The sequence below is a fragment of the Microcaecilia unicolor genome, chromosome 1 (assembly GCF_901765095.1).
Source record: "Microcaecilia unicolor chromosome 1, aMicUni1.1, whole genome shotgun sequence".
NCBI lineage: Eukaryota > Metazoa > Chordata > Amphibia > Gymnophiona > Siphonopidae > Microcaecilia > Microcaecilia unicolor.
Window position 1 is genome coordinate 108,894 of NC_044031.1, and position 22,708 is coordinate 131,601.

At 44.6% G+C, this 22,708-nt stretch overlaps 1 protein-coding gene across 2 annotated transcripts in view; it reads left to right on the forward strand.

Moving 5' to 3' along the window:
• The window catches only part of LOC115461685 (ornithine aminotransferase, mitochondrial-like), a 30,814-nt gene that overhangs the window by 2,990 nt on the left and 5,116 nt on the right, over positions 1–22,708 (forward strand). Inside the window, exons 2-8 of one of the 2 annotated variants that reach the window (XM_030191705.1) lie at positions 9,290–9,366; positions 9,665–9,867; positions 11,804–12,028; positions 16,231–16,326; positions 17,763–17,890; positions 17,976–18,098; positions 18,513–18,641. In XM_030191705.1, coding sequence (XP_030047565.1) covers positions 9,669–9,867; positions 11,804–12,028; positions 16,231–16,326; positions 17,763–17,890; positions 17,976–18,098; positions 18,513–18,641 — 900 coding nt within the window. In that variant the 5' untranslated portion in view covers positions 9,290–9,366; positions 9,665–9,668. The remainder of the gene's footprint in view (positions 1–9,289; positions 9,367–9,664; positions 9,868–11,803; positions 12,029–16,230; positions 16,327–17,762; positions 17,891–17,975; positions 18,099–18,512; positions 18,642–22,708) is intronic. The other variant, XM_030191712.1, reaches the window with a different exon arrangement.

Sequence of the window (22,708 nt, forward strand, 5' to 3'; positions counted from 1 at the left end):
GAGTCAAATTGGGAGCCAGGAGGAAGGGGAAGATGGAATAGATCAGGTGCATCCGGGCGGAGGAGAAGCCTAGTGGTTAGTGCAGCTGACTCTGATCCTGGGGAACTGGGTTCAATTCCCACTGCAGCTCCTTGTGACTCTGGGCAAGTCACTTAACCCTCCATTGCCCCTGGTACAAAATAAGTACCTGAATATATGTAAACTGCTTTGAATGTAGTTGCAAAAACCTCGGAAAGGCGATATATCAAGTCCCATTTCCCTTTCCCTATTTGAGATTCTACATGTTCTGGCCCCTGTGTAAACAGGAGATTGCATTAGCACAGAGCGGGATGTGCAGAGGAAACATGTGTTGATTGCTGCAGCTGCAAAGAGAAATGTTTGAAGAGCCTTAGGCATGGGAAGAAGTGGGTGAGGTGTTTGGACCCATGGGGGGGGGGGGGGTTTCAGGAGAGCTGCTGACTTGCACTCAGGAGGAGGGAGCAAGGAGACAGGTTAGAAGCGCAGCAGGGCTAGGCAGGGGAGGGAGAGCTGCTGGATTGGTGGGGGGGGGGAGGGCAGGAGAGATGCTAGATTGGCAGGGAAAGGGGGCAAAAGAAAATCTGGACCTGCAGGGGAGGGGGAAATGATGGGCTGGGGAGGGAAGATGCCAAGCTACCCAGAGGGGTTGTGATTAACTATCGGGGGGGGGGCAAATGGGCAGAGAGGGGGAGATGAGATGTGGGACTGTGGCCTATGGGAGATGGAGGGAAGGGAGGAGGGCATGCTGGGCCATGTTGGGCATGAAGGGTAGAGAGAAAGAAGCTGAGAATGGGGAGGGATAAGGGAGGAGCATAGAGACGGGGACACAGAAGATCAATGCTGAACTTGGGTGAAGGGTTAGGGACACAGAAGGGAGCCTATGGTCAAGGAAAAGGGTGATGTTAGACATGGGGGGATAGGGATACAGAGGGGGTGATGCTGAAAAAAGTGGGGGTAGGGATACAGAATGGAGATGTTGGGCAGGGGACATGAGATGCTGAACATGGGAGCAGAATAGGGGACACAAAGGGAAGATGGATATGGAAGAGAAAAAAAGGAGATGAGGAAAAGGACAGACAAGATAAATTTGAAAAGGAGGCAGAGAAATTGAAACAAAGCTGAACGTGAAAGATCAAAGGGCAGGAGGTGAGAAAACACATTGCAAATGGAAAGGAGCCCTGGAAACAGAGTTAAGAGCACAGACGGAGGAAAGCAGAACCAAAGATAGGGAACAAGATGAGTCAGTGGAATAATAAAATCAGCAGACTACAAAGGTAGGAAAAATGATGTTATTTTCAGTTTAGTGATGGAATTATGTTGGTGTTGAGAATTTGCATTGTGTGTTTTATTTTGCACTGTACTGGAGGACATGCATTTTTTTTGTTTCTCTGGTGTTGCACAACATGCAGAGTCCCTGTAAGTCTTCTTTTGTTGTCTGCATGTTTTTTGTATCAGGTTCTGTGTTTTGTATCAGGTGAGTCGTGTTCTGTACTTGCAGCTGAGGTAAATGATTCTGCTGGCAGATGGTGTCCGAGTAGGAATCTGCAACTGTCCCATCTTATTCCGTTTCCCAGTAACAGGTATACTGGTGCTATAATGTATTTTAGTAGCACATTTAAATGAAACAGGTGTGGGTGGGGATGGAATGGATCTTAGCAGGGACTGGTGGGTATAGATTGCAGTGGTGTGCCTTGTCAGTGTACCATGAGATGAGAGGTTGAGAATCACTGCTCTAATGGGTTGCCCTGCAATTGAGGTGAAAGCGAACTGGTTTCCTTATTGCCTGTAGTTTTTTGAAGGGTTGAGTACAAGTCTATTCTGAAAGAGCCAGGTGGAGATTCAATCCAGACTTGATTGAAGGGGAGTGGTGTTAGGCAGATGGAGTTAATATCATGAATTAGTAGAATGTCATATGTGTAGTAATTCAGGCCAACTGCTGGTCGATCTGGGGGAGACCAGTGAGGAGTAGGTTGCAGTATTCCTCCGTCCCTGTCTTGCAATCTGCTTGTCCATTGGCCAAAACGTGGATGGAGGTATCTGAACACGTTCAATGTGTACAGAAGAGACAGGAACTGTTAGCCGGGTCAGCAGGCTAGAGGTGTGTTGAGGGGCTGAGTTGTCACTGACCAATCACATCGAACTTGCCCCACCCCATACACTTTTCACATGAGCCGAATGTTAGCCAAAATCATTCCTGTGCAGTTGTTTGCACATTGTTGGAGCTTGGCCACTGTTGGAAACAGAATGCGGGGCTAGATGGACCATTGGTCTGGCTAATCTTATGTTCTTAATCTTATGTTCTTGTATATGAGGCAATATTTATTTAATCTCCTTGCAAATAGCTGGGAAAGTTACATGTTGGCTGCTGTAATCTGTACTTTTTTTTTTTTTTTTTTTTCAGCCTCCACCTACTTAGGAACCTGAACAAAAAATGTTTGATTTACACTTTCTCACTCTCCTTTTTGCCTATTCTGTACTGGCAGGAAACGTCTCTATACGTCTGCCATGGCAGGGACGGATACCTGTCTTTTTTTTTTTTTTTCTTGTAGGTGTCAGGCAACCTGGCGCCTGGGCTTTTTCCATCCCTGTTTGGAAATGCAGCATTTTCAGTTCTCCTAACGAGAATGAATGATCGTTTGCCGTGATCTTGGCCTTTTACCTTTTGATCACTAGATGTACGCTTCAGAGAGTAAGATGCTGTGCTGCCCTCAATTTCTTGCACTCAGTTTCAGCTGTCAGCATACTGAGTTCTGTACAGTGGAAAACCATGTGCTAATGTTTTTAAATGGCATTTTTTTTTTTGTTCAAGGTATCACCTCTTTTATAACTGACTCACTTTCTTCAGAGATAACTGACCTTGGGAGCATGAGAGTCTGCTTTTATGTATGTACTGGTGTGTTTAATTGCTGCTTCCATCTCTTGAAGGATTGCATGCACGTACAATGTATTCTGAGCCAAATTTTAAGGCTATTCCTCTGGCTTCCCTTTCTCATAGTTGCTCCTGCAAGTGGCAAAGAAGTTAAAGCAATAGACAGAGAATCAGGGAAACCAGGGTTGAAATGCTGTTTCTGCCATAGCGCTTGTGATCTTGGCAAGACACCAGATCCTCCGTCTTCACGTAATCGGTCAGATGTTATGGGGGTAATTCTATAGGTGGGCACCTGGTACCCTGATGCGATTGTCTTACATTTAGAATCCCACAGTTAAAATCATAGCATAAGAATAGCCATACTAGGTCAGACCTGTGGTCCATTTAGCCCAGTATCCTGCTTCCAACAGTGACCAATCCAGATCACAAGAACCTGTCATTTTGTGTATACCTTACCTTGATTTGTACCTGTCTTTTTCAGGGCACAGACCGTATAAGTCTGCCCAGCACTATCCCCGCCCCCCAACCACCAGCTCTGGCACAGACCGTATAAGTCTGCCCAGCACTATCCCCGCCCCCCAACCACCAGCTCTGGCACAGACCGTATAAGTCTGCCCAGCACTATCCCCGCCCCCCAACCACCAGCTCTGGCACAGACCGTATAAGTCTGCCCAGCACTATCCCCACCTCCCAACCACCAGCCCTGCCTCCCACCACTGGCTAAGCTTCTGGGGATCTCTTCCTTCTGAGCAGGATTCCTTTATGTTTATCCCACGCATGTTTGAAATCCATTACCGTTTTCATCTCCACCACCTCCCGTGGGAGGGCATTCCAGCCTAGACTTGGTGAGAGAAGGACGTGTGCTTGAAGGCTCGGTCTCTAGAGAGCAGGAAGGGTGCTGGGCTGGCTCCTTCCCCAGGTGGGCAGAGAGGCCCGGGGAAGAGTTTCCCAGGAAAGGCCCAGGACATGTCAGAAATGTCAGAAACCCAAATCATGGCAACATTCCATAGTACAAATCCCAGGGCAAGCAGTTGCTTCCCATGTGTGTCTCAATAGCAGACTAGAAACTTTTACTCCAGGAACTTCTCCATAAGAGTAGCCATTCTGGGTCAGACCAATGGTCCATCTAGCCCAGTATCCAAGCCAGGTCACAAGTACCTGGCAGAAACCCAAATCGTGGCAACACTCCATACTACAAATCCCAGGGCAATCAGCTGCTTCCCATGTCTGTCTCAAAAGCAGATTATAGACTTTTCCTCCAGGAACTGTTCCAAACCGTTTTTAACCTAGATATGCTAACCTCTGTTACCACATCCTCCAGCAAAGAGTTCCAGAGCTGTCCCACTGCCCCTGCCTGCCACTGATATCCAGGAAATAAAATATACACAGTTATAAGAACAAAAGAGTAGCCGTACTGGGTCAGACCAATGGTCCATCTAGCCCAGTATCCTGCTTCCAACAGTAGCCAATCCAGTTCACAAGTACCTGGCAGAAATCCAGTTTGTAGCAACATTTCACGCTAACAATCCCAGAGCAAGCAGTGGCTTCCCCATGTTCATCTCAATTATGGACTATAGACTTTTCTTCCAGGAACTTGTCCAAACATTTTTTTAAACCTAGATACGCTAGCCACTGTTACCACATCCTCCAGCAAAGAGTTCCAGAGCTGTCCCACTGCCCCTGCCTGCCACTGATATCCAGGAAATAAAATATACACAGTTATAATAACAAAAGAGTAGCCATACTGGGTCAGACCAATGGTCCATCTAGCCCAGTAGTGGCCAATCCAGGTCACAAGCACCTGGCAGAAACCCAATTAGTAGCAACATTCCATGCTACCAATCCCAGGGTGAGCAGACTATGGATGTTTCCTCCAGGAACTTATCCAAACCTTTTTTTTAAACCCAGATACACTAATCGCTATTACCAAATCCTCCAGTTACGAGTTCCAGAGCCTAACTGTTTTTAAGTGGAAAAAGTATTTCCATGTAACTTAATTGAGTGTCCCCTGGTTTTTGAGCTGTTTGAAACAATGTGAAAAATTTATTCACTTGTTCCTGTTCTACACCACTCAGAAGGGGCAGATGTTGGATAGCATAGAAACGGAGACATAAAGAGGATAATTAGTTAGTTAGTTTAGTTTATTGACATTTGCTATACCACCTTTGCTAACTTAGCAGGTCAAAGTGGTTTACATGAGATTAAAACCAGAAAGAAATGGAAAAGAAACTACAATTTTCAAATAGGACAAAATAAAAACATTCATACAAGACAGAGTCAGAATTGGAAACATGACCGACAGAGGGGGGAAAGAAACAAGGAGTGGGGGGGGGGGGGGGTAATGTACTCCTGAAATGTGGAAGGTCCAAAAGACATCCGTTAAGAGGGACTAAAAGCTAACGTGAAGAGCCAAGGTTTTAGAGTTCCTTTAAATTTGTCAAAGGATAACTTGCCCCAAATCTCCTTCGGGAGTGAATTCCAGCTAGAAGGGGCCGCAAAAAAAAAAGTGAACACTGGATAATTTAGAAAGAATTCAATCTGGAAAGAGGCAAAAAACTAATTTGAAGAAAGCTGAAAGGAAACGGAGGAATGAGAAAAATGACAAATGGACAGGAAATCTCGGCAAGAGTTAAGAGATGACAAAGCAGAAACCAGAGACTGGGACCAATACAGAAAAGTAAATGACCAGACAAAGGTAGAAAGAATTTTATTGTTAGTCTTATTTTCCATTTTTTAAATTTTATTTGTATTTTTTACAGGTAGTGATTTGGAATGTCAGTTTCTCAAGTTCCTGTCTTTCATTTCACACAGTACAGGGGGACATGCATCACCGTTTTTCTCTGCTATATTGCACTATATACAGAGACTGGCTTCTTGGGGGTTCAGTTACATTTTTGTCTACATAGTTCTATTTTTAGTTTGTGGCTGCTTATTCTATACTGGGTGAGGGTCTATTTATGTTCTACATGTGTAAGGGGACTCTGAGCAATCAGAGACTGGTGGGAGATGGGGCACCTTGGGGTCTGCGCTGGAAAATCTGGAACCTGGAGAGTAAGAGGAGGAGATTAGAACTAGCAAAAGGGAAATATGGGGGAGAATGATACCTGGAAAAGAAAGCAAGCATGGATTTATACTAGGTATAGGGAGGGTGAGTGAGGTTTGTGAGAATGGGATCTTGGAGGGGAGACTGGGAGGCAATATAGAGTCCCTGGGTGGGGAGAAAGCAAGATCAGGTGGGTACTAATAGCCTAGTGGTTAGTGCAGTGGACTTTGATCCTGGGGAACTGAGTTCGATTCCCACTGCAGTTCCTTGTGACTCTGGGCAAGTCACTTAACCCTCCATTGCCCTTGGTACAAAATAAGTACCTGAATATATGTAAACCGCTTTGAATGTAGTTGCAAAAACCTCAGAAAGGCGGTATATCAAGCCCCGTTTTCCTTTCCCCCTTTCCCTTATGACATCACAATATCAGAAGTGAGCCAAGTATCAGGCAATCAAGCCATTGTGACATCACTGATGAGGTTGGCTCTTATTGGTGGAAGGAATGGAGGAGTAGCCTAGTGGTTAGTGCAGTGGACTTTGATCCTGGGGAACTGTATTGGGCAATCAAGCCATTGTGACATCACTGATGAGGTTGGCTCTTATTGGTGGAATGAGTGGAGGAGTAGCCTAGTGGTTAGTGCAGTGGACTTTGATCCTGGGGAACTGAGTTCGATTCCCACTGCAGCTCCTTGTGACTCTGGGCAAGTCACTTAACCCTCCATTGCCCTTGGTACAAAATAAGTACCTGAATATATGTAAACCGCTTTGAATGTAGTTGCAAAAACCTCAGAAAGGCGGTATATCAAGCCCCGTTTTCCTTTCCCCCTTTCCCTTATGACATCACAATATCAGAAGTGAGCCAAGTATCAGGCAATCAAGCCATTGTGACATCACTGATGAGGTTGGCTCTTATTGGTGGAAGGAGTGGAGGAGTAGCCTAGTGGTTAGTGCAGTGGACTTTGATCCTGGGGAACTGTATTGGGCAATCAAGCCATTGTGACATCACTGATGAGGTTGGCTCTTATTGGTGGAATGAGTGGAGGAGTAGCCTAGTGGTTAGTGCAGTGGACTTTGATCCTGGGGAACTGAGTTCGATTCCCACTGCAGCTCCTTGTGACTCTGGGCAAGTCACTTAACCCTCCATTGCCCCTGGTACAAAATAAGTACCTGAATATATGTAAACCGCTTTGAATGTAGTTGCAAAAACCTCAGAAAGGCGGTATATCCAGTCCCATTTCCCTTCCCCTTATGTAGAGGAGTGTGGTAGCCGTGTTAGTCCACTCTTAAGGTTATCAATAGAAATCAAACAAAATAAACATGGAAAAGAAAATAAGATGATACCTTTTTTATTGGACATAACTTAATACATTTCTTGATTAGCTTTTGAAGGTTGCCCTTCTTCGTCAGATCGGAAATAAGCAAATGTGCTAGCTGACAGTGTATATTAGTGAAAACATTCAAGCATTACTATGACAGTCTGACAGGGTGGGAGGATGGGGGTGGGTCGGAGGTATGCATGGGGACATCAAAGCATATCATTGATATTCTAACAGGATGGGTGTGAATAGGTGAGGGGTGGGGTGATCAACAGAGAATACAGCTTTATGGTTTATAATGGGCTAGGAACCCCAGATCCATGTTAAGTCCTTTCTGTTGGGTGTTAAAATATTCAATCATTCTGACTTCAAAGGTCTTACGTTCTTGTATGGTTTTAAAGTTACCTTTCAGGATTCTCACTGTGAAGTCACTGGTACAGTGTCCTGGTCCTGTAAAATGCTGACCAACAGGGGTGGGAGCCCTACTGGCACCAGTATTGTTCATGTGATGTCTATGTAAATTGAATCTTGTCTTAAGCATCTGGCCTGTTTCTCCAATATAGCATCCTTCATTACATTTTTTACACTGAATGATATATACCACATTGGAAGATGAGCAAGTGAAAGATTCCATTATGTTGAATATCTTTCCTTTGTGGATGACTGTGGGGTCCTGTGAAATATTTTGGCATAGTTTGCAACTGGATAAATTACAGGGAAGTGTGCCCTTCTGTTCCTTTTCAGTCTGTGATGGAAGTTTACTTCTGATTAGCTTGTGTTTTAAGTTGGGTCGCTGTCGGAAGGCCAGTACTGGTGGGGATGGGATACCCATATCACCCCTCTCCTCAAGTCAATTCACTGGCTTCCGATCAGTTACCGCATACAATTCAAGCTTCTCCTCCTTACCTACAAATGCACCCGGTCTGTGGCTCCTCACTACCTCTCTACCCTCATCTCCCCCTATGTTCCCGCCCGTAACCTCCGCTCCACCACTGCCAACTCCAGGCTCCGCTCATTCTGCCTTGCCTCACCCTATGCCTGGAACAATCTTCCTCAACCCCTATGCCAAGCCCCCTCCCTACCCATCTTCAAATCTCTACTTAAAACTCACCTCTTCAATGCTGCTTTCGGCACCTAACCTTTCGAGAAATATAGTATGCCCTATCAGATCGACTCTACACTTGTCTTTTAGATTGTACACCTGTCTTTTAGATTGTAAGCTCCTTGAGCAGGGACTGTACAGCGCTGCGTAACCCTAGTAGCGCTTTAGAAATGTTAAGTAGTAGTAGTAGTATATTGGAGAAACAGGCCAGATGCTTAAGACAAGATTCAATTTACATAGACATCACATGAACAATACTGGTGCCAGTAGGGCTCCCACCCCTGTTGCTATTTAGAAGGTATGCAGGAGGGCCAGATGTTGGGAGTTTTTGGCTGGCGGGGCTTGAGGATCCCTGCCAGCCACATCATAGGTTGGCTGCTAGTGGGTGGACCTGGGCCCACCCTTGGCTATGCCACTGCTAGTTAGTTGCAAATGAGGTCAGAAAACTGCTTGAAATCTTAGACAAGTTTCTGGAGAAGTCCATAGTCTGCTATTGAAATAAACATGGGGAATTCGCTGCTTGTTCCTGGGATCAATTGCATGAATCTTACTACTATTTGGGGTTCTGTCAGGTACTTTGTACCTGAATTTAGAAACTAGATGGACCATTGGGTTGACCAGGATGGCTATTTTGTTCTTTGCATATTAACTGTAGAAGTCTTATAACACTTGTTTAAATCCACTTCACAAGTCATGTGATATTTGGGTTGTGCAACAGATTTTTCCTTCTGGGGCAGATAAGATGGACAGACTGAAAATTGTAATCTTAACAGTATGCGGACTTCATGCTAGATTTCAGTATGTTTCTATATGTTTAAGCTATTATAATACTGTTATCCTAAGCAATGAGAGCTGGTAAAACTGCAGAATTTTTAATGGTTCTGTACAATGAGATTTGTTTTCTTTAACCATTGTTCTTTTTGTTGTGGTGTATGTTTTAGATTGGACTCCAGGCTGGTTGTGGCTAACTGAGACGGAAAAGACAAGGAATAGAAAAAGTTCCTTTGGCCCTGAGAAGGTGAGGAGTGATTTTCAGTCATAAAACGAAGAAATTTCAGGAAGTTCTTCAAGAATTAAGCTTAAGTAAAACCTTTGAAATCCATAAATGTTTTACCTTGTGGCCTTGGTAGTAATGTAATCTACCTAGGAGGACAGTCAGCTACTGCTGGCTCCTGAGATCTGTACCATGGAAGCTGTACAATGCTTCGACTTGCTTTTAGCAAACTAAAAATAAGTCATAACATACAAGGTGTAAGTGTAAAATAGATGTTATTGTTGGAACAACTTTGTTTTTTTTTTTTCCCTCCCGCTCCCAGTAAGATGTTTTCCAAGCTTGCTCAGAGACAGACATTCACCATCCTGCGTCGCAGGGTTCATGCTTCGATACATTCTGCCCCTACAACGCTGACCCAGAAAACACTAGAGGAGCCACTTACATCAAACTACGTGTTTGAACGGGAGGAACGATACGGTGCTCACAACTATCACCCGCTACCTGTCGCACTTGAAAGAGGAAAAGGTACTGCTGGAGCCTCCTCGGCTCAGGGAAATGCTTGGGCTCAAAAAAGACTTATGGAAGTTTACAGTTCATTTTACTGTTGCAGTTCCTCGGGTAAATTATTCTGAGTGTATGTAGCAGTTAGCATAGGCGCAGACTCCGTGGGTGCTGTGGGTGCTCAAGCACCCCCAATATTTTCAAACCTGCCCTCCTTGCTTTTCTGCCGCTCAGCCAGCGCTTAAAACTAATTTTACGTGACTGAAACGGCAGTGAAAGAAGCAGAGTACAGGCTCCGTCTTCACCTTTCTTCTTCCCTCTCAGCTGTGCTCCTGCCCTTGTGTAAACAGGAAATGAGGGCGGGATCACAGCTGAGAGGGAAGAAGAAAGGTGAAGACGGAGCTGGCTGTACTCTGCTTCTTTCGTTCAGTCAAGTAAAATTAGTTTTAAGAGGTAGGGCAGGGAAGAAATCGCTGAACATTGATGCTGGGCAGGTGGCAGTGGGGAGAGGAGAGTTGCTGAACATGGGTACAGGGGAGGGCAGTGGGGAGAGGAGAGTTGCTGAACATGGGTACAGGGGAGGGCAGGGGAGAGAGGAGAGTTGCTGAACATGGGTACAGGGGAGGGCAGGGGGCAGGGGAGAGTTGCTGAACATGGGTACAGGGGAGGGCAGGGGGCAGGGGAGAGAGAAGAGTTGCTGAACATGGATACAGGGGAGGGCAGGGGAGTTGCTGGACATAGATGCAGGAGAGGGCAGGGGAGAGAGGAGAGTTGCTGTACATGGATGCAGGGGAGGGAAGACAGGAGGAGATGCACATGGATGGAGGGGAGAGAGGAAAAATGCTGGACATGGATGGCGGGAAGGGAAGAGAGGAAGTGAGATGAACATGGATGGAGGGGAGTGAAGAAAGAGGAAGAAGATGCATACTGACAGATGAGGGAAAGGGAAAAGAGGAGAAAAACTACACACGGATGGAGAAAATAGATGCTGGATGGAAAGAGGGAAGAGAGGGGGCAGATGCTGGATGGAAAGGAGAGAGAGAGAGAGGGGGCAGATGCTGGATAGAAAGGGGGAAGAGTTGGGGCAGATGCTGGATAGAAAGGAGAGAGAGAGAGGGGGCAGATGCTGGATGGAAAGGAGAGAGAGAGGGGGCAGATACTGGATGGAAAGGGGGAAGAGAGGGGGCAGATGCTGGAAGGAAAAGGGGGAGAGAGGGGGTAGATGCTGGGGGGAAAGTTAAAGATTGAGGAAAGAAGAAACAAGAGACTGGGACCAACACAATTAGAAACAGTAAATGGCCAGACCACAAAGGTAGGAAAAAATGAATTTTATTTTTAGTTTAGGATAAAGTAGTGTGGTAGCTGTGTTAATAAATACAGAAAATGGAAGTAATGTTTACTGGACTAATTTTAATACATTTTTGACTGTTTGGAGACCAAACCCTCCTTTCTTGTGTCAGAACAGAATACCGTAACAGCAGTATACTGTCCTGACCTGAGGAAAGAGGTTTTGGCCTTTGAAAGCTAATTGAAAAATGTATTTAGTCCACTAAAATGATATCATATTTTCTATTTTTTGTTTTATTTGTATTTGTTAACCTAGTGATTGAAATATGTCAGTTTTTGAAGTTTGCATCTCTTTATATTTGCACAGTACAGGGGGATTGAGGGGTGGGACTGTTCAGGGTAGAAGTCCTGGTGTAGGTTGCAGGCAGCCTATGAGTGGCGCTGCCACTGCCCAGGTGAAGACTGCAGTAGATATAATTTTAAGGTATGGGGGGGGGGGGGGGCACACTGCCTGTAAAAAAAAAAAAAAATTTCAGCACCCCCAATCATTTTGAAAAGTTGGCTCCTATGGCAGTTAGGGTGACATGAACTTCTGCTATCTGATTCTTCCTTTTTTTCAAACATTTTGCTTGGTCCAGTATGTATGCTCATGAAGATGCTTTCTTGTCTTTAGGTGTTTATGTCTGGGATGTGGAAGGCAGGAAGTATTTTGACTTCCTGAGTGCTTACAGTGCAGTAAACCAAGGCCACTGTCACCCAAAGATTGTCAGTGCACTCAAGTCTCAAGCAGAGAAACTCACCCTTACGTCCAGAGCTTTCTACAACGTTGAGCTTGGTGAATATGAAGAATACATGTCGAAACTCTTCAACTACAACAAAGTTCTGCCCATGAACACAGGTAAAAAGCAGGGATTCCTGCAGGCAGCAAGTCTCATCTTTGTAAACTGCTCATGTGATTTTTGGGACAGTTGACTCTGGCTGTGTCATAACTCTGGTTGGTTGCTCGATCTACTTTTTAGGAAGATTTCTGTGCAGGAATTGTAAGCATTCTTGGCCAATGAATTGCAAAAAGTAAGGAAATGACACAAACTTCAGAAGTCGTGTTTTCCTTTGTGTACCTTTAATGCATATTTTAATACTTTAATTACTATTTATTTACTGATTTGTAACAGAAGGAAACTTAAATATGTGAATGACAGTTGCAAAGTTTGGACATCTTCTACTTGACTCATTAGGAGCTTTGGCAGAACTTAGGTGGGGGTCCTAGTTAGCCAAGTAACTAGCAGAATACTGTGAATTACGCCGGTCTCTGCCGCACTGAGGGACTGTGTAAATAACTGTGGATGCCTAGGTATTGGCTGCGCTGATTCTGCAGCGGAATCAGCAAGCCGCCATGTTACATAATGTTGGAACTAGAAATGCACAGAGCTCTGTAGACTTTTAGGCTTATTTTCGAAAGAGAAGGGCGCCCATCTTTTGACACAAATCGGGAGATGGGCGTTTTTCTCTCAGGGTCGCCCAAATCGGCATAATCGAAAGCCAATTTTGGGTGCCGTCAACTGCTTTCCATCACGTCCCTGATGAGCCCTTGGTCGACTTTACTTGGTCCATTTTTTTTCTTGCGACCAAGCCTCAAAAAGGTGCCCAAACTGACCAGATGACCACTGGAGGGAATCGGGGATCACCTCCCCTTATTCCCCCAGTGGTCACTAACCCCCTCCCACTCAAAAAAAATACTGTAAAAATATTTTTTGCCAGCCTCAAATGTCATACCCAGCTCCATCACAGCAGTATGCAGGTCCCTGGAGCAGTTTTAGTGGGTGCAGTGCACTTCAGGCAGGCGGACCCAGGCCCATCCCCCCTACCTGTTACACTTGTGGTGGTAAATGTGAGCCCTTCAAAACCCAACAGAAACACACTATACCCACATCTAGGTGCCCCCCTTCACCCCTTAGGGCTATGGTAGTGGTGTACAGTTGTGGGTAGTGGGGTTTGGGGGGCTGAGCACCCAAGGTAAGGGAGCTATGCACCTGGGAGCAATTTCTGAAGTCTACTGCAGTGCCCCCTAGGGTGCCCGGTTGGTGTCTTGGCATGTCAGGGAGACCAGTGCACTACGAATGCTGGCTTCTCCCACGACCAAATCGCTTTGATTTGGTTGTTTCTGAGATGGCCGTCCTCGGTTTCCATTATCGTCGAAAACCGGGGATGACCATCTAAGGATGACTGTCTCTAAGGTCGACCTAAATGTTGAGATTTGGGCGTCCCTGACCGTATTATCGAAACGAAAGATGGACGCCCTGTTCGATTATGCCCCTCCACGTGCTGTAAGCAAGTAGTTAACTAAAAACAATGGAAACTATTGTTTTTAGTTATTCTGAGAATATTTGCAAAAGTCTGATTAATAACGTTTTTTGTGTGTAGTTCTCAGTCTTAAGGGTGCATAAGATTCAGTGGCAGGCCACATTGCCCACCCCTGGTCTAAAGTAGGCAAAAAAGAGCCTTGAAGTCTGGAACTCTGTAGAAGAAGCTACTTCAGATCGTTTAAAAGTGTTCAGCTACAACCACACATGATGGAGGAATTCTATATAGGGTGGTAAAAACTCAGTGTTGAGCACAATTGTAAAAGGAGCATGGAACCAATTTCCACGCCTAATCTTTGGTGCCAGGGCTGGTGCTCGAGCTGGGTATGCTGAGGCAGTGCTCTGTAAGAAAAGGCATAACTTTTTGGGATGCCCTGACACACCCATGCCCTTCCCATGGCCTTAAAAGTGCTCAGCTACATTTGTGTGCAAATGGCAACATCAACTGGTGGTTAGCATCTCAGGAGAGCGCACAAATCTAAGCGCCATATATAGAATCCAGGGGAAATGTATATTTTGGAGAACAGTAAAGCATTTGGGGAAGGGGACACTTTGTGGAGCATTAAGCATGGAGATGTATCTATTATGCTTTGGAGTTGGGCAGCCTGTAGGCACAGGCTAGAAGGACGATTTTGGTTTAATGATGCCAGTCTTTATCTGCCGTCATCTACTACGTTACTATATAGAGTTGATGGAGAAATAGAAGATGAAGGTGGATTATATGAAACGAACTTCAAAATCAACAGTGTGGGAAAAGATAAAGGCTTTGAAATGACCTCCACGATCCCCAGACTTGAATTACTGAATCTGGGAGTTCTGAAAAGTGCAGTACTTGAAAAGAGACCTGTGAATTTTTTATTTCTGAGCTAAAAAGTCAAATGTTTGAAAAGCGTAAACAGTCTTAGCTGGCTACAGGAAATGTGTGGAAGCAATTTAACTGGAAAGGGTCAAAGTTTTGCAGTCTTGTCATATTCACTTTCTACAGATTAGAAATAAAAGGGTGTTGGCGGTCTTCATTATTTGTTTTTGGCCAGTATCAGAGTTTATGCTGAGTTGACTATGTGGGTATGTACAACAGTTGTACTAAGGATCTAGAGGGTAATTCTTACATCAGTTAATACTGGAATGAGGAGTAAACTTGTGGTTACAGCACCTAGATGACAATCAGGGAAGCCCGGTTCAAACCCCACTGTTGCTCCTTGTGATCTTGGGACAAGGATCCCAACCTCCATTGCCTCTGGTACAAACTTAGATTGTGAACCGTCTGGGGACAGGCAAATCTCTAGTGTACCTGATTGCAAAAAAAAAAAAAAAAGTTTCATATATATATATATATATTATAATAATGGCCTTTTCATAGTCATTACGAGTAGTTAGCAAGAGTTGTCACAGGGAGATCATTTTATGATCACATTACTCCCATTTTGAAGTCCCTGCGTTGGCTTCCTATTAGGTTCCATATTGAGTTCAAAGTGTTGAAGGGTTGTGTTTCCCCAACACTCAGTTCACTCTAAGATGCTATCAAACTTTGCGAAAAACACTTGCTTGAGGTCCCATCAGTTTAGGCAGATTCATTTGCAAAACTATAGATCTTCTATTTTTTTATGTTAAAAGCTCTAAGTTATGGAACGCTTTGTTTTGTGCAGAATATTGTTCAGTTACTACTACTTAACATTTCTAAAGCGCTATTAGGGTTACGCAGCGCTGTACAGTTTAACAAAGAAGGATAGTCCCTGCTGAAAGGAGCTTACAATCTAAAGTTCAACAAAGAACCATATGGTTCATTAGATTAATTGTTTTATTTTTGTAGTGGATGACTCTGTATTAGTATCAAGTTATTTTATTGTATTGTGTTTGCTTTGTATTTTATTTTGTATGTATTTTTTGTTCCCCACTCAGAATATTTCAGATATAGCGGGCTAGAAATAAAGCTTTATTAGTCATTCTGCCAGTCACACAGAGACCTTAAACAATTTACACATCTACCTGGTAGCAAGATGGTGACATATTTTTATTGAAGAAAACCAACAAATATATGTAGTATTAATTGTCACAAAATGCCTAGCCACCTGCCTGGGGTTATCCCACAGCCACTTTGAAGGTCTGTCCCCAACATGGCTCAGGTCTACCTGCACCTGCCGCTTGTGCTCTATATTAGCACCTTCCTCCCTCAGACTGGGCCACAACCACCTGTGGGTGAGCCTTCTGCTTTCAGATTATCCCCAGTGATTTCTAGGTTACTGGAGGCCACGCTTCCAGGGGCCCCACAGTTCCCAGAATACACTCACAACACACACACCACCAGGATTCTTTCAGTCCAGACAAAGAGGCAATAAACTGAAAATTGTTTGTCAGAAGTTGAACAGTGGACAAAAAAAATGTGCAATCAGCAAACAAAGATCAATTATAACACTAACTAAAATTTGTTTACTTTCTAAAAAGTACTTGGGGAGATCAGGAAATATAGCTGCACACCAGTTATCAAATCTAACTTGCAGGGCTTCAGCAAAGAGCTCTCTCTCTTTCCCTCTCCTGGGCTGAAACTGGAGGAAAAACCAGTAAAGTTCAAATGAAAAATGAGCTCCTGGGCCAATCGGAGCCCAGAACAGTCACGTTAAAAAAAGAAATAAAAAAGAAAGAGATCAGTCCTCTGTAACAGCTTTAAACATAATATGCAGCACTTCAGAACTATTTTAGGCAGTAAAACTGTTCTGTCACATTAATACTATATCTTTTTCAGGTGTGGAAGCAGGTGAGACTGCCTGCAAACTGGCTCGCAAGTGGGCTTACACTGTGAAAGGAGTACCGAAATACAAAGCGAAAATCATTTTTGCAGGTATAGTATGGCAGCTTTGAAATGCACATAAGCAATACATTTGGATCGTAGGACTGAATTGGAAACTTGACAGAATGACTGATCTGCTGAATGAAAGAGAGAATTTTAATTTGGAAAAACAGAATATGAAGCTTGCATAGTAACATAGAAGAAGACGGCAGTCCATCCAGTCTGCCCCAACAAGATAAACGCATAATACAAGATATGATGAGTTACTACATACGTATATTTCACCTTAATTTGTCCTTGCCATTTTCAGGGCACAGACCGTAGAAGTCTGCCCAGCATTGGCTTTGCTTCCCAATTACTGGTGATTCCATCTAATCGTCGATAAGCGTGTTTGGTTCCCTGCCTTCTATACAGGATTTCTTTGTGTTCATCCCCCACATTTTTGAATTCTGTTTAGCATTTTCACCCTTACCAGCTTGTAGTTTCCCATTTCTTCTCTGACCCGCTTTTGTGAAGAGGGACCACATCCACTCATCTCAATCCCGAGGAACCTCTCCCCTCTCTAAAGGTCTGTTAAATGCTTAAGAGGTCCCGCCAGGATTTCTCTCTCAGCCCTATAGCTTTGTCCACTTTCAGATTTTTTTTTTTATAAACGCATTCTTCCGTGAACAGCACAATATCCACTCCATTCTGCTTTTAACTCCTAAACCTAAGCCTTCAATTGTCCCCTATCCCTGATATGTCCTGTCTGTCCTAACCCTTATCTCTTACTTGCCCTGTCTGTCTCATAATTTAGATTGTAAGCTCTATCGAGCAGGGACTGTCTCTCCATGTTCAAGTGTGAAGCGCTGCGTACGTCTGGTAGCGCTATAGAAATAAGTAGTAGTAGATATACCCTCAGCAGCTGACCATGGTCCTTGTCCAAGATTTTCTTTAGTAAACATGGAACAGAAGTATTTGTTTAGTACATTTTGCTCTACCCTCACTCTCCACATAGCCTGCTCGGCATCTTTCAGTATTACAATTCCATTTTTAGCTTTTTCTCCTTTCCCCGATACATCTGAAAAAAGTCTTGTCAACTTTACATCTTTAGCAGTGCATTTTTTCTAGCAAAAAAGGTGCCAGACCACCCTTCAGGGGTGGGGTGATCACTGAGGGACCCACCCCACAATAGCCAGGTCCCCTGCAACCAGTCAAACAATCTATGACAAGGCAGAATTGATGTGTAGAGCCTCAACTCTTTCATTAAAACCTGGGGTCCAATAGGTCAATCTTAGCAGACAATGGAAAAGGTGCCGGTACCCAGTACCCCCTCAAAAATAGCCCTGATCTTTAGCCACTTTTTCTTCTATGAGTTAAATCGCTAATCTTTTCTCCGATTCTCTTGTTGTGTTCTTCTGTATTTCTTGAGTTCAACCACTTCTGCAGATGATCTTTGAGATTCTACCGTGTGTTAATGGCAAATGTTATATTTTATTTCCTTTCAGCTGGCAACTTTTGGGGCAGGACAATGTCTGCCATTTCCAGTTCAACCGATCCATCCAGTTATGAGGGCTTTGGACCATTCATGCCCGGATTTGAGATAATTCCGTACAATGACCTCCCAGCTCTGGAGGTGTGTATTCACTAGTTATAATATCTATTCTCTATCTATGTATTGTTCAATTTTTAATATTTGAAATATCCTAATGTCTTTACAGCGAGCTTTACAGGATCCGAATGTGGCAGCATTTATGGTGGAACCAATCCAGGGTGAAGCTGGTGTTATTGTACCCAATGAAGGTTACCTGACCGGTGTCAGAGAGCTCTGCACCAAGCATAATGTAAGTCTTTTCTTCCCCCACACACCTACCCTCCTAGCAGCCAGACTATTGTGAGTTGCAGCCAGTGGTGTAGCCACAGGTGGGCCTGGGTGGGCCAGGGCCCATCCAACAGTAGCACATGGTAATGAAAATACTGCTCTCCACAATACTGACACCTTCGCATGCTCAGTTTTCAGCGCATGCCTGCTGCAGACTACCAAGGTGGAGACTGGAGAGAAGCATTTTTCCTATCAGCTGAGATTTTTTTGGGGTGGGGGAGAGAACATTTGGTGCCCACCCAAAATCTGCTGTCTGGCTACGCCCCTGGTTGCAGCTGAACCTGCCCCTCTGACTGGAGTATGAAGTAACTCAATTTAAGTGGCTTGATGGTAGATATGAATTGCTCACAGATGGATTTTTTTTTTGATACAACAGTGTCTTTTCATTGCTGATGAAGTACAGACTGGGCTAGCCAGAACTGGGAAGTTGCTGGCAGTGGACCATGAGAAGGTGCGTCCTGATATTGTGATGCTCGGGAAGGCGCTCTCAGGAGGCACATACCCTGTAAGTATTGGTAGAACACCTTAACTCTTTTGGCTATACTTCATGTAAAGGCATATTTTCAAAGCAGATAGGTTACTCTCAGGCTCATTTTCAAAAGAGAAAACGTCCAAAAAGTGACATGTTTCCATTTGGACGTTTTTCTCACAAACTTCCAAATCGGTATTTTCAAAACCTCTTTTTAGACGTTTTTCTCTGGTCTGTCAGAAGTGTGTCTACGTTTAAAGGGGGTGTGCCAGGGGCATGTTCAAGGCGGGACTTGGGCATTCCTAAGACTTAGACATTTTTCAGCCATAATGGAACAAGAAAAAACGTCCAGGATTTAAGACGTTTTGAGCTAGACCTGTTTTTATAAAAAAAATAGCTGCAGTGGGAATTAAACCCACTACCCCAGGATCAAAGCCCACTGCAGTAACCACTAGGCTCCTCCTCCACTCCACACAAAAAGATGCCCCAAATGACCAGGTGAGCACTGGAGGGAATCAGGGATCACCTCCCCTTACTCCCCCAGTGGTCACGAACCCCTTCCCACCCCCAAAAATGTGATTAGTCTATAGAGTATAACATCTGAGGCTGGCAAGTAATATATTAATCACATTTTTGGGGGTGGGAGGGGGTTAGTGCTCACCTGGTCATTTGGGGCATCTTTTTGTGTGGAGTGGAGGAGGAGCCTAGTGGTTAGTGCAGTGGGCTTTGATCCTAGGGAAGTGGGTTCAATTCCCACTGCAGCTATTCATTATAAAACAGATCTAGCTCAAAACATCTGAGTTTTAGTCCTGGAGGGTCTTGTTTTGCTCCACTCCTCCTCCTCTATTTTGGATGTTTTTCATTTGAATTTTTTTTTTTTTTTTTGAAAATGGACCAAAAAATAAAACGTCCAAACCACAAAATGTTTTTCCAAAGGAAAAGATAGACGTTTTTGTTTGTTGAAAATGACCACCTTTCCTGTTCAGACTTGGATGTCATTTCGAAAATGTGCCTCTATGTAATTTTGTAAGTCTGTGCTGTGAAAATATGCCTCTAGTAACCTGTGGAATTTAGACTTACAAAGTGCTTTGAAAATGAGTCCCTTTTGACTAATACACCTGCAAAACTACCCATAAACATAGGTTTCCTTCCAGTCCTACATCTGGGAACTGCTGGACCAGACTATAATTCTAAAAGGAACACTAAAAATCTGCACGCACATTCCTGAACCTCCACTACCCCAGCTGCAAAGGACTAAAATATAAATTAGCATATGCATCCAGCTTCTCCTACATAAGCACGCAGCTCTGGAATGCATTACCACTCGCCGTGAAAACAATGCACGACCTAACTAACTTTCGGAGATCACTGAAGACCAGCCTGTTAAACAAGGCATACCAGAAAGATCCATCCTAATACCAGACAATGAAACTCAAGCCTGAACTGGATAAAACCTAACTCTCTATACTCGACTACCAAGGTCTATTCTACCACCAATGAACTCTAACTCAATACTACTTTATCCCTCATTCCGAATATGTACTCTTTCACTTGACTGCTTAATCTACTATGAGGGGCATTTTCCAATGCGGCCAGCCATCTGTAAGGCCGGCCATCTCCAAGAACGGCGCTGTGAAGGGGCGGGGCAACCACATTTTCGAAACGAGATGGCCGGCCATCTTTCATTTCGATAATACGGTCAGGGTCGGCCAAATCTCAACATTTAGGTCGAACACGTTGAGAGCGCCGCACTTAGAGATGGCCGGCCTCGGTTTTCAGCCATAATGGAAACCAACGGAAAGCAGTTGAAGCTGGCCAAAATCGGCTTTCGATTATACCGATTTGGCCGGTTTCAGGAGACGCCGGCCATCTCCCGATTTGTGTCAGAAGATGGCAGGCGATCTTTTTCGAAAATAAGCCTGAATTAGATAAAACCCAACTCTCTATACTTGACTACCAAAGTCTGCTCTACTACGAATGAACTTTAACACAATACCACTCTATCTCTAATTCCGAATATGAACTCTTTATACTTGACTGTTTAATCTACAATGTCAATCATGATCTTTAAATGTAATAGTGGAGGAGTGGCCTAGTGGTTAGGGTGGTGGACTCTGGTCCTGGGGAACTGAGGAACTGAGTTGGATTCCCACTTCAGGCACAGGCAGCTCCTTGTGACTCTGGGCAAGTCACTTAACCCTCCATTGCCCCATGTAAGCCGCATTGAGCCTGCCATGAGTGGAAAAGCGCAGGGTACAAATGTAACAAAAATAAAAATAATACCACTTGTATCTCTCACTCCATAAATAGCGATCGCCATGACGGAACTACTACTATTTAGCATTTCTATAGTGCTACAAGGCATACGCAGCGCTGCACAAACATAGAAGAAAGACAGTCCCTGCTCAAAGAGCTTACAATCTAATAGACAAAAAAATAAATAAAGTAGGCAAATCAAATCAATTAATGTGAACGGGAAGGAAGAGAGGAGGGTAGGTGGAGGCGAGTGGTTACGAGTCAAAAGCAATGTTAAAGAGGTGGGCTTTCAGTCTAGATTTAAAGGTGGCCAAGGATGGGGCAAGACGTAGGGGCTCAGGAAGTTTATTCCAGGCGTAGGGTGCAGCAAGACAGAAGGCGCGAAGTCTGGAGTTGGCAGTAGTGGAGAAGGGAACAGATAAGAAGGATTTATCCATGGAGCGGAGTGCACGGGAAGGGGTGTAGGGAAGGACGAGTGTGGAGAGATACTGGGGAGCAGCAGAGTGAATACATTTATAGGTTAGTAGAAGAAGTTTGAACAGGATGCGAAAACGGATAGGGAGCCAGTGAAGGGTCTTGAGGAGAGGGGTAGTATGAGTAAAGCGACCCTGGCGGAAGATGAGACGGGCAGCAGAGTTTTGAACCGACTGGAGAGGGGAGAGGTGACTAAGTGGGAGGCCAGCAAGAAGCAGATTGCAGTAGTCTAAACGAGAGGTGACAAGGGTGTGGATGAGGGTTTTGGTAGAGTGCTCGGAAAGAAAGGGGCGGATTTTACGGATGTTGTAAAGAAAGAAACGACAGGTCTTGGTGGTCTGCTGGATATGAGCAGAGAAGGAGAGAGAAGAGTCAAAGATGACCCCAAGGTTTCGAGCTGAGGAGACAGGGAGAATGAGAGAGCCATCAACAATGTAAGCCATATTGAGCCTGCAAATAGGTGGGAAAATGTGGGATACAAATACAACCTGTGGCACTCCCTGGGGTTCATTTAGAAACAGAACAGGTGGATTAGGGAGGGGAAGGGAAATGGTCAGTGGTGTGCTGGAGCAGGCTCGCAAGAGCCGGTTGTTAAGTTTTTAAGAATTTTGGGAGCTGGTTGTTAAAGTAGGGCCCTCCATGGCTACTCTAACAACTGGCTTCCAAAATGTGGGCTTGGGCAACCTGCTGAATTATCTTTTACTTTGCTGGTGGGGATGCTGAGCCCTGCCAGCCAAGTAAATAGACTACTGCTGCTCCACTCTGCTTGTTTCCAGCTCTGGGCAGCAGGCTGGGACTTCTCGAGCATGTGAGAGAAGTTCCAGCATGCTGCTCAGAGCAAGATGTTGGGAGTGGTGGCAGTCCATTTATTGGCTGCCAGCAAAGATATGCCTAGCGTGCCCGCATGAAGGGAGGGAGGAAAGAGAGGCAAGTTTTGCTCTCCACCCCCCCCCCCCCCCCCCCGGCCACCCCTGGCCCTTCCAACTGCAGATCTGGCTACATCCAGAGAAAGAGCCTGTGGTTAAAAATTTACCAGCACACCCCTGGAAATGGGACTTGATATACCGCCTTTCTGAGGATTTTGCAACTACATTCAAAGCAGTTTACATATATTCAGGTACTTATTTTGTACCAGGGGCAATGGAGGGTTAAGTGACTTGCCCAGAGTCACAAGGAGCTGCAGTGGGAATTGAACCCAGTTCCCTGAGACCATGCACTAACCACTAGGCTGCTCCTCCACTCATTCCCAAAGACTTAAAGAAAAAATTAAACGACACAACCAACTATCGACCAGTAGCATCAATCCCCCTGGTAGTCAAACTAATGGAAAATATGGTAACCAAACAACTTACCAACTACTTAAACAAATTCAC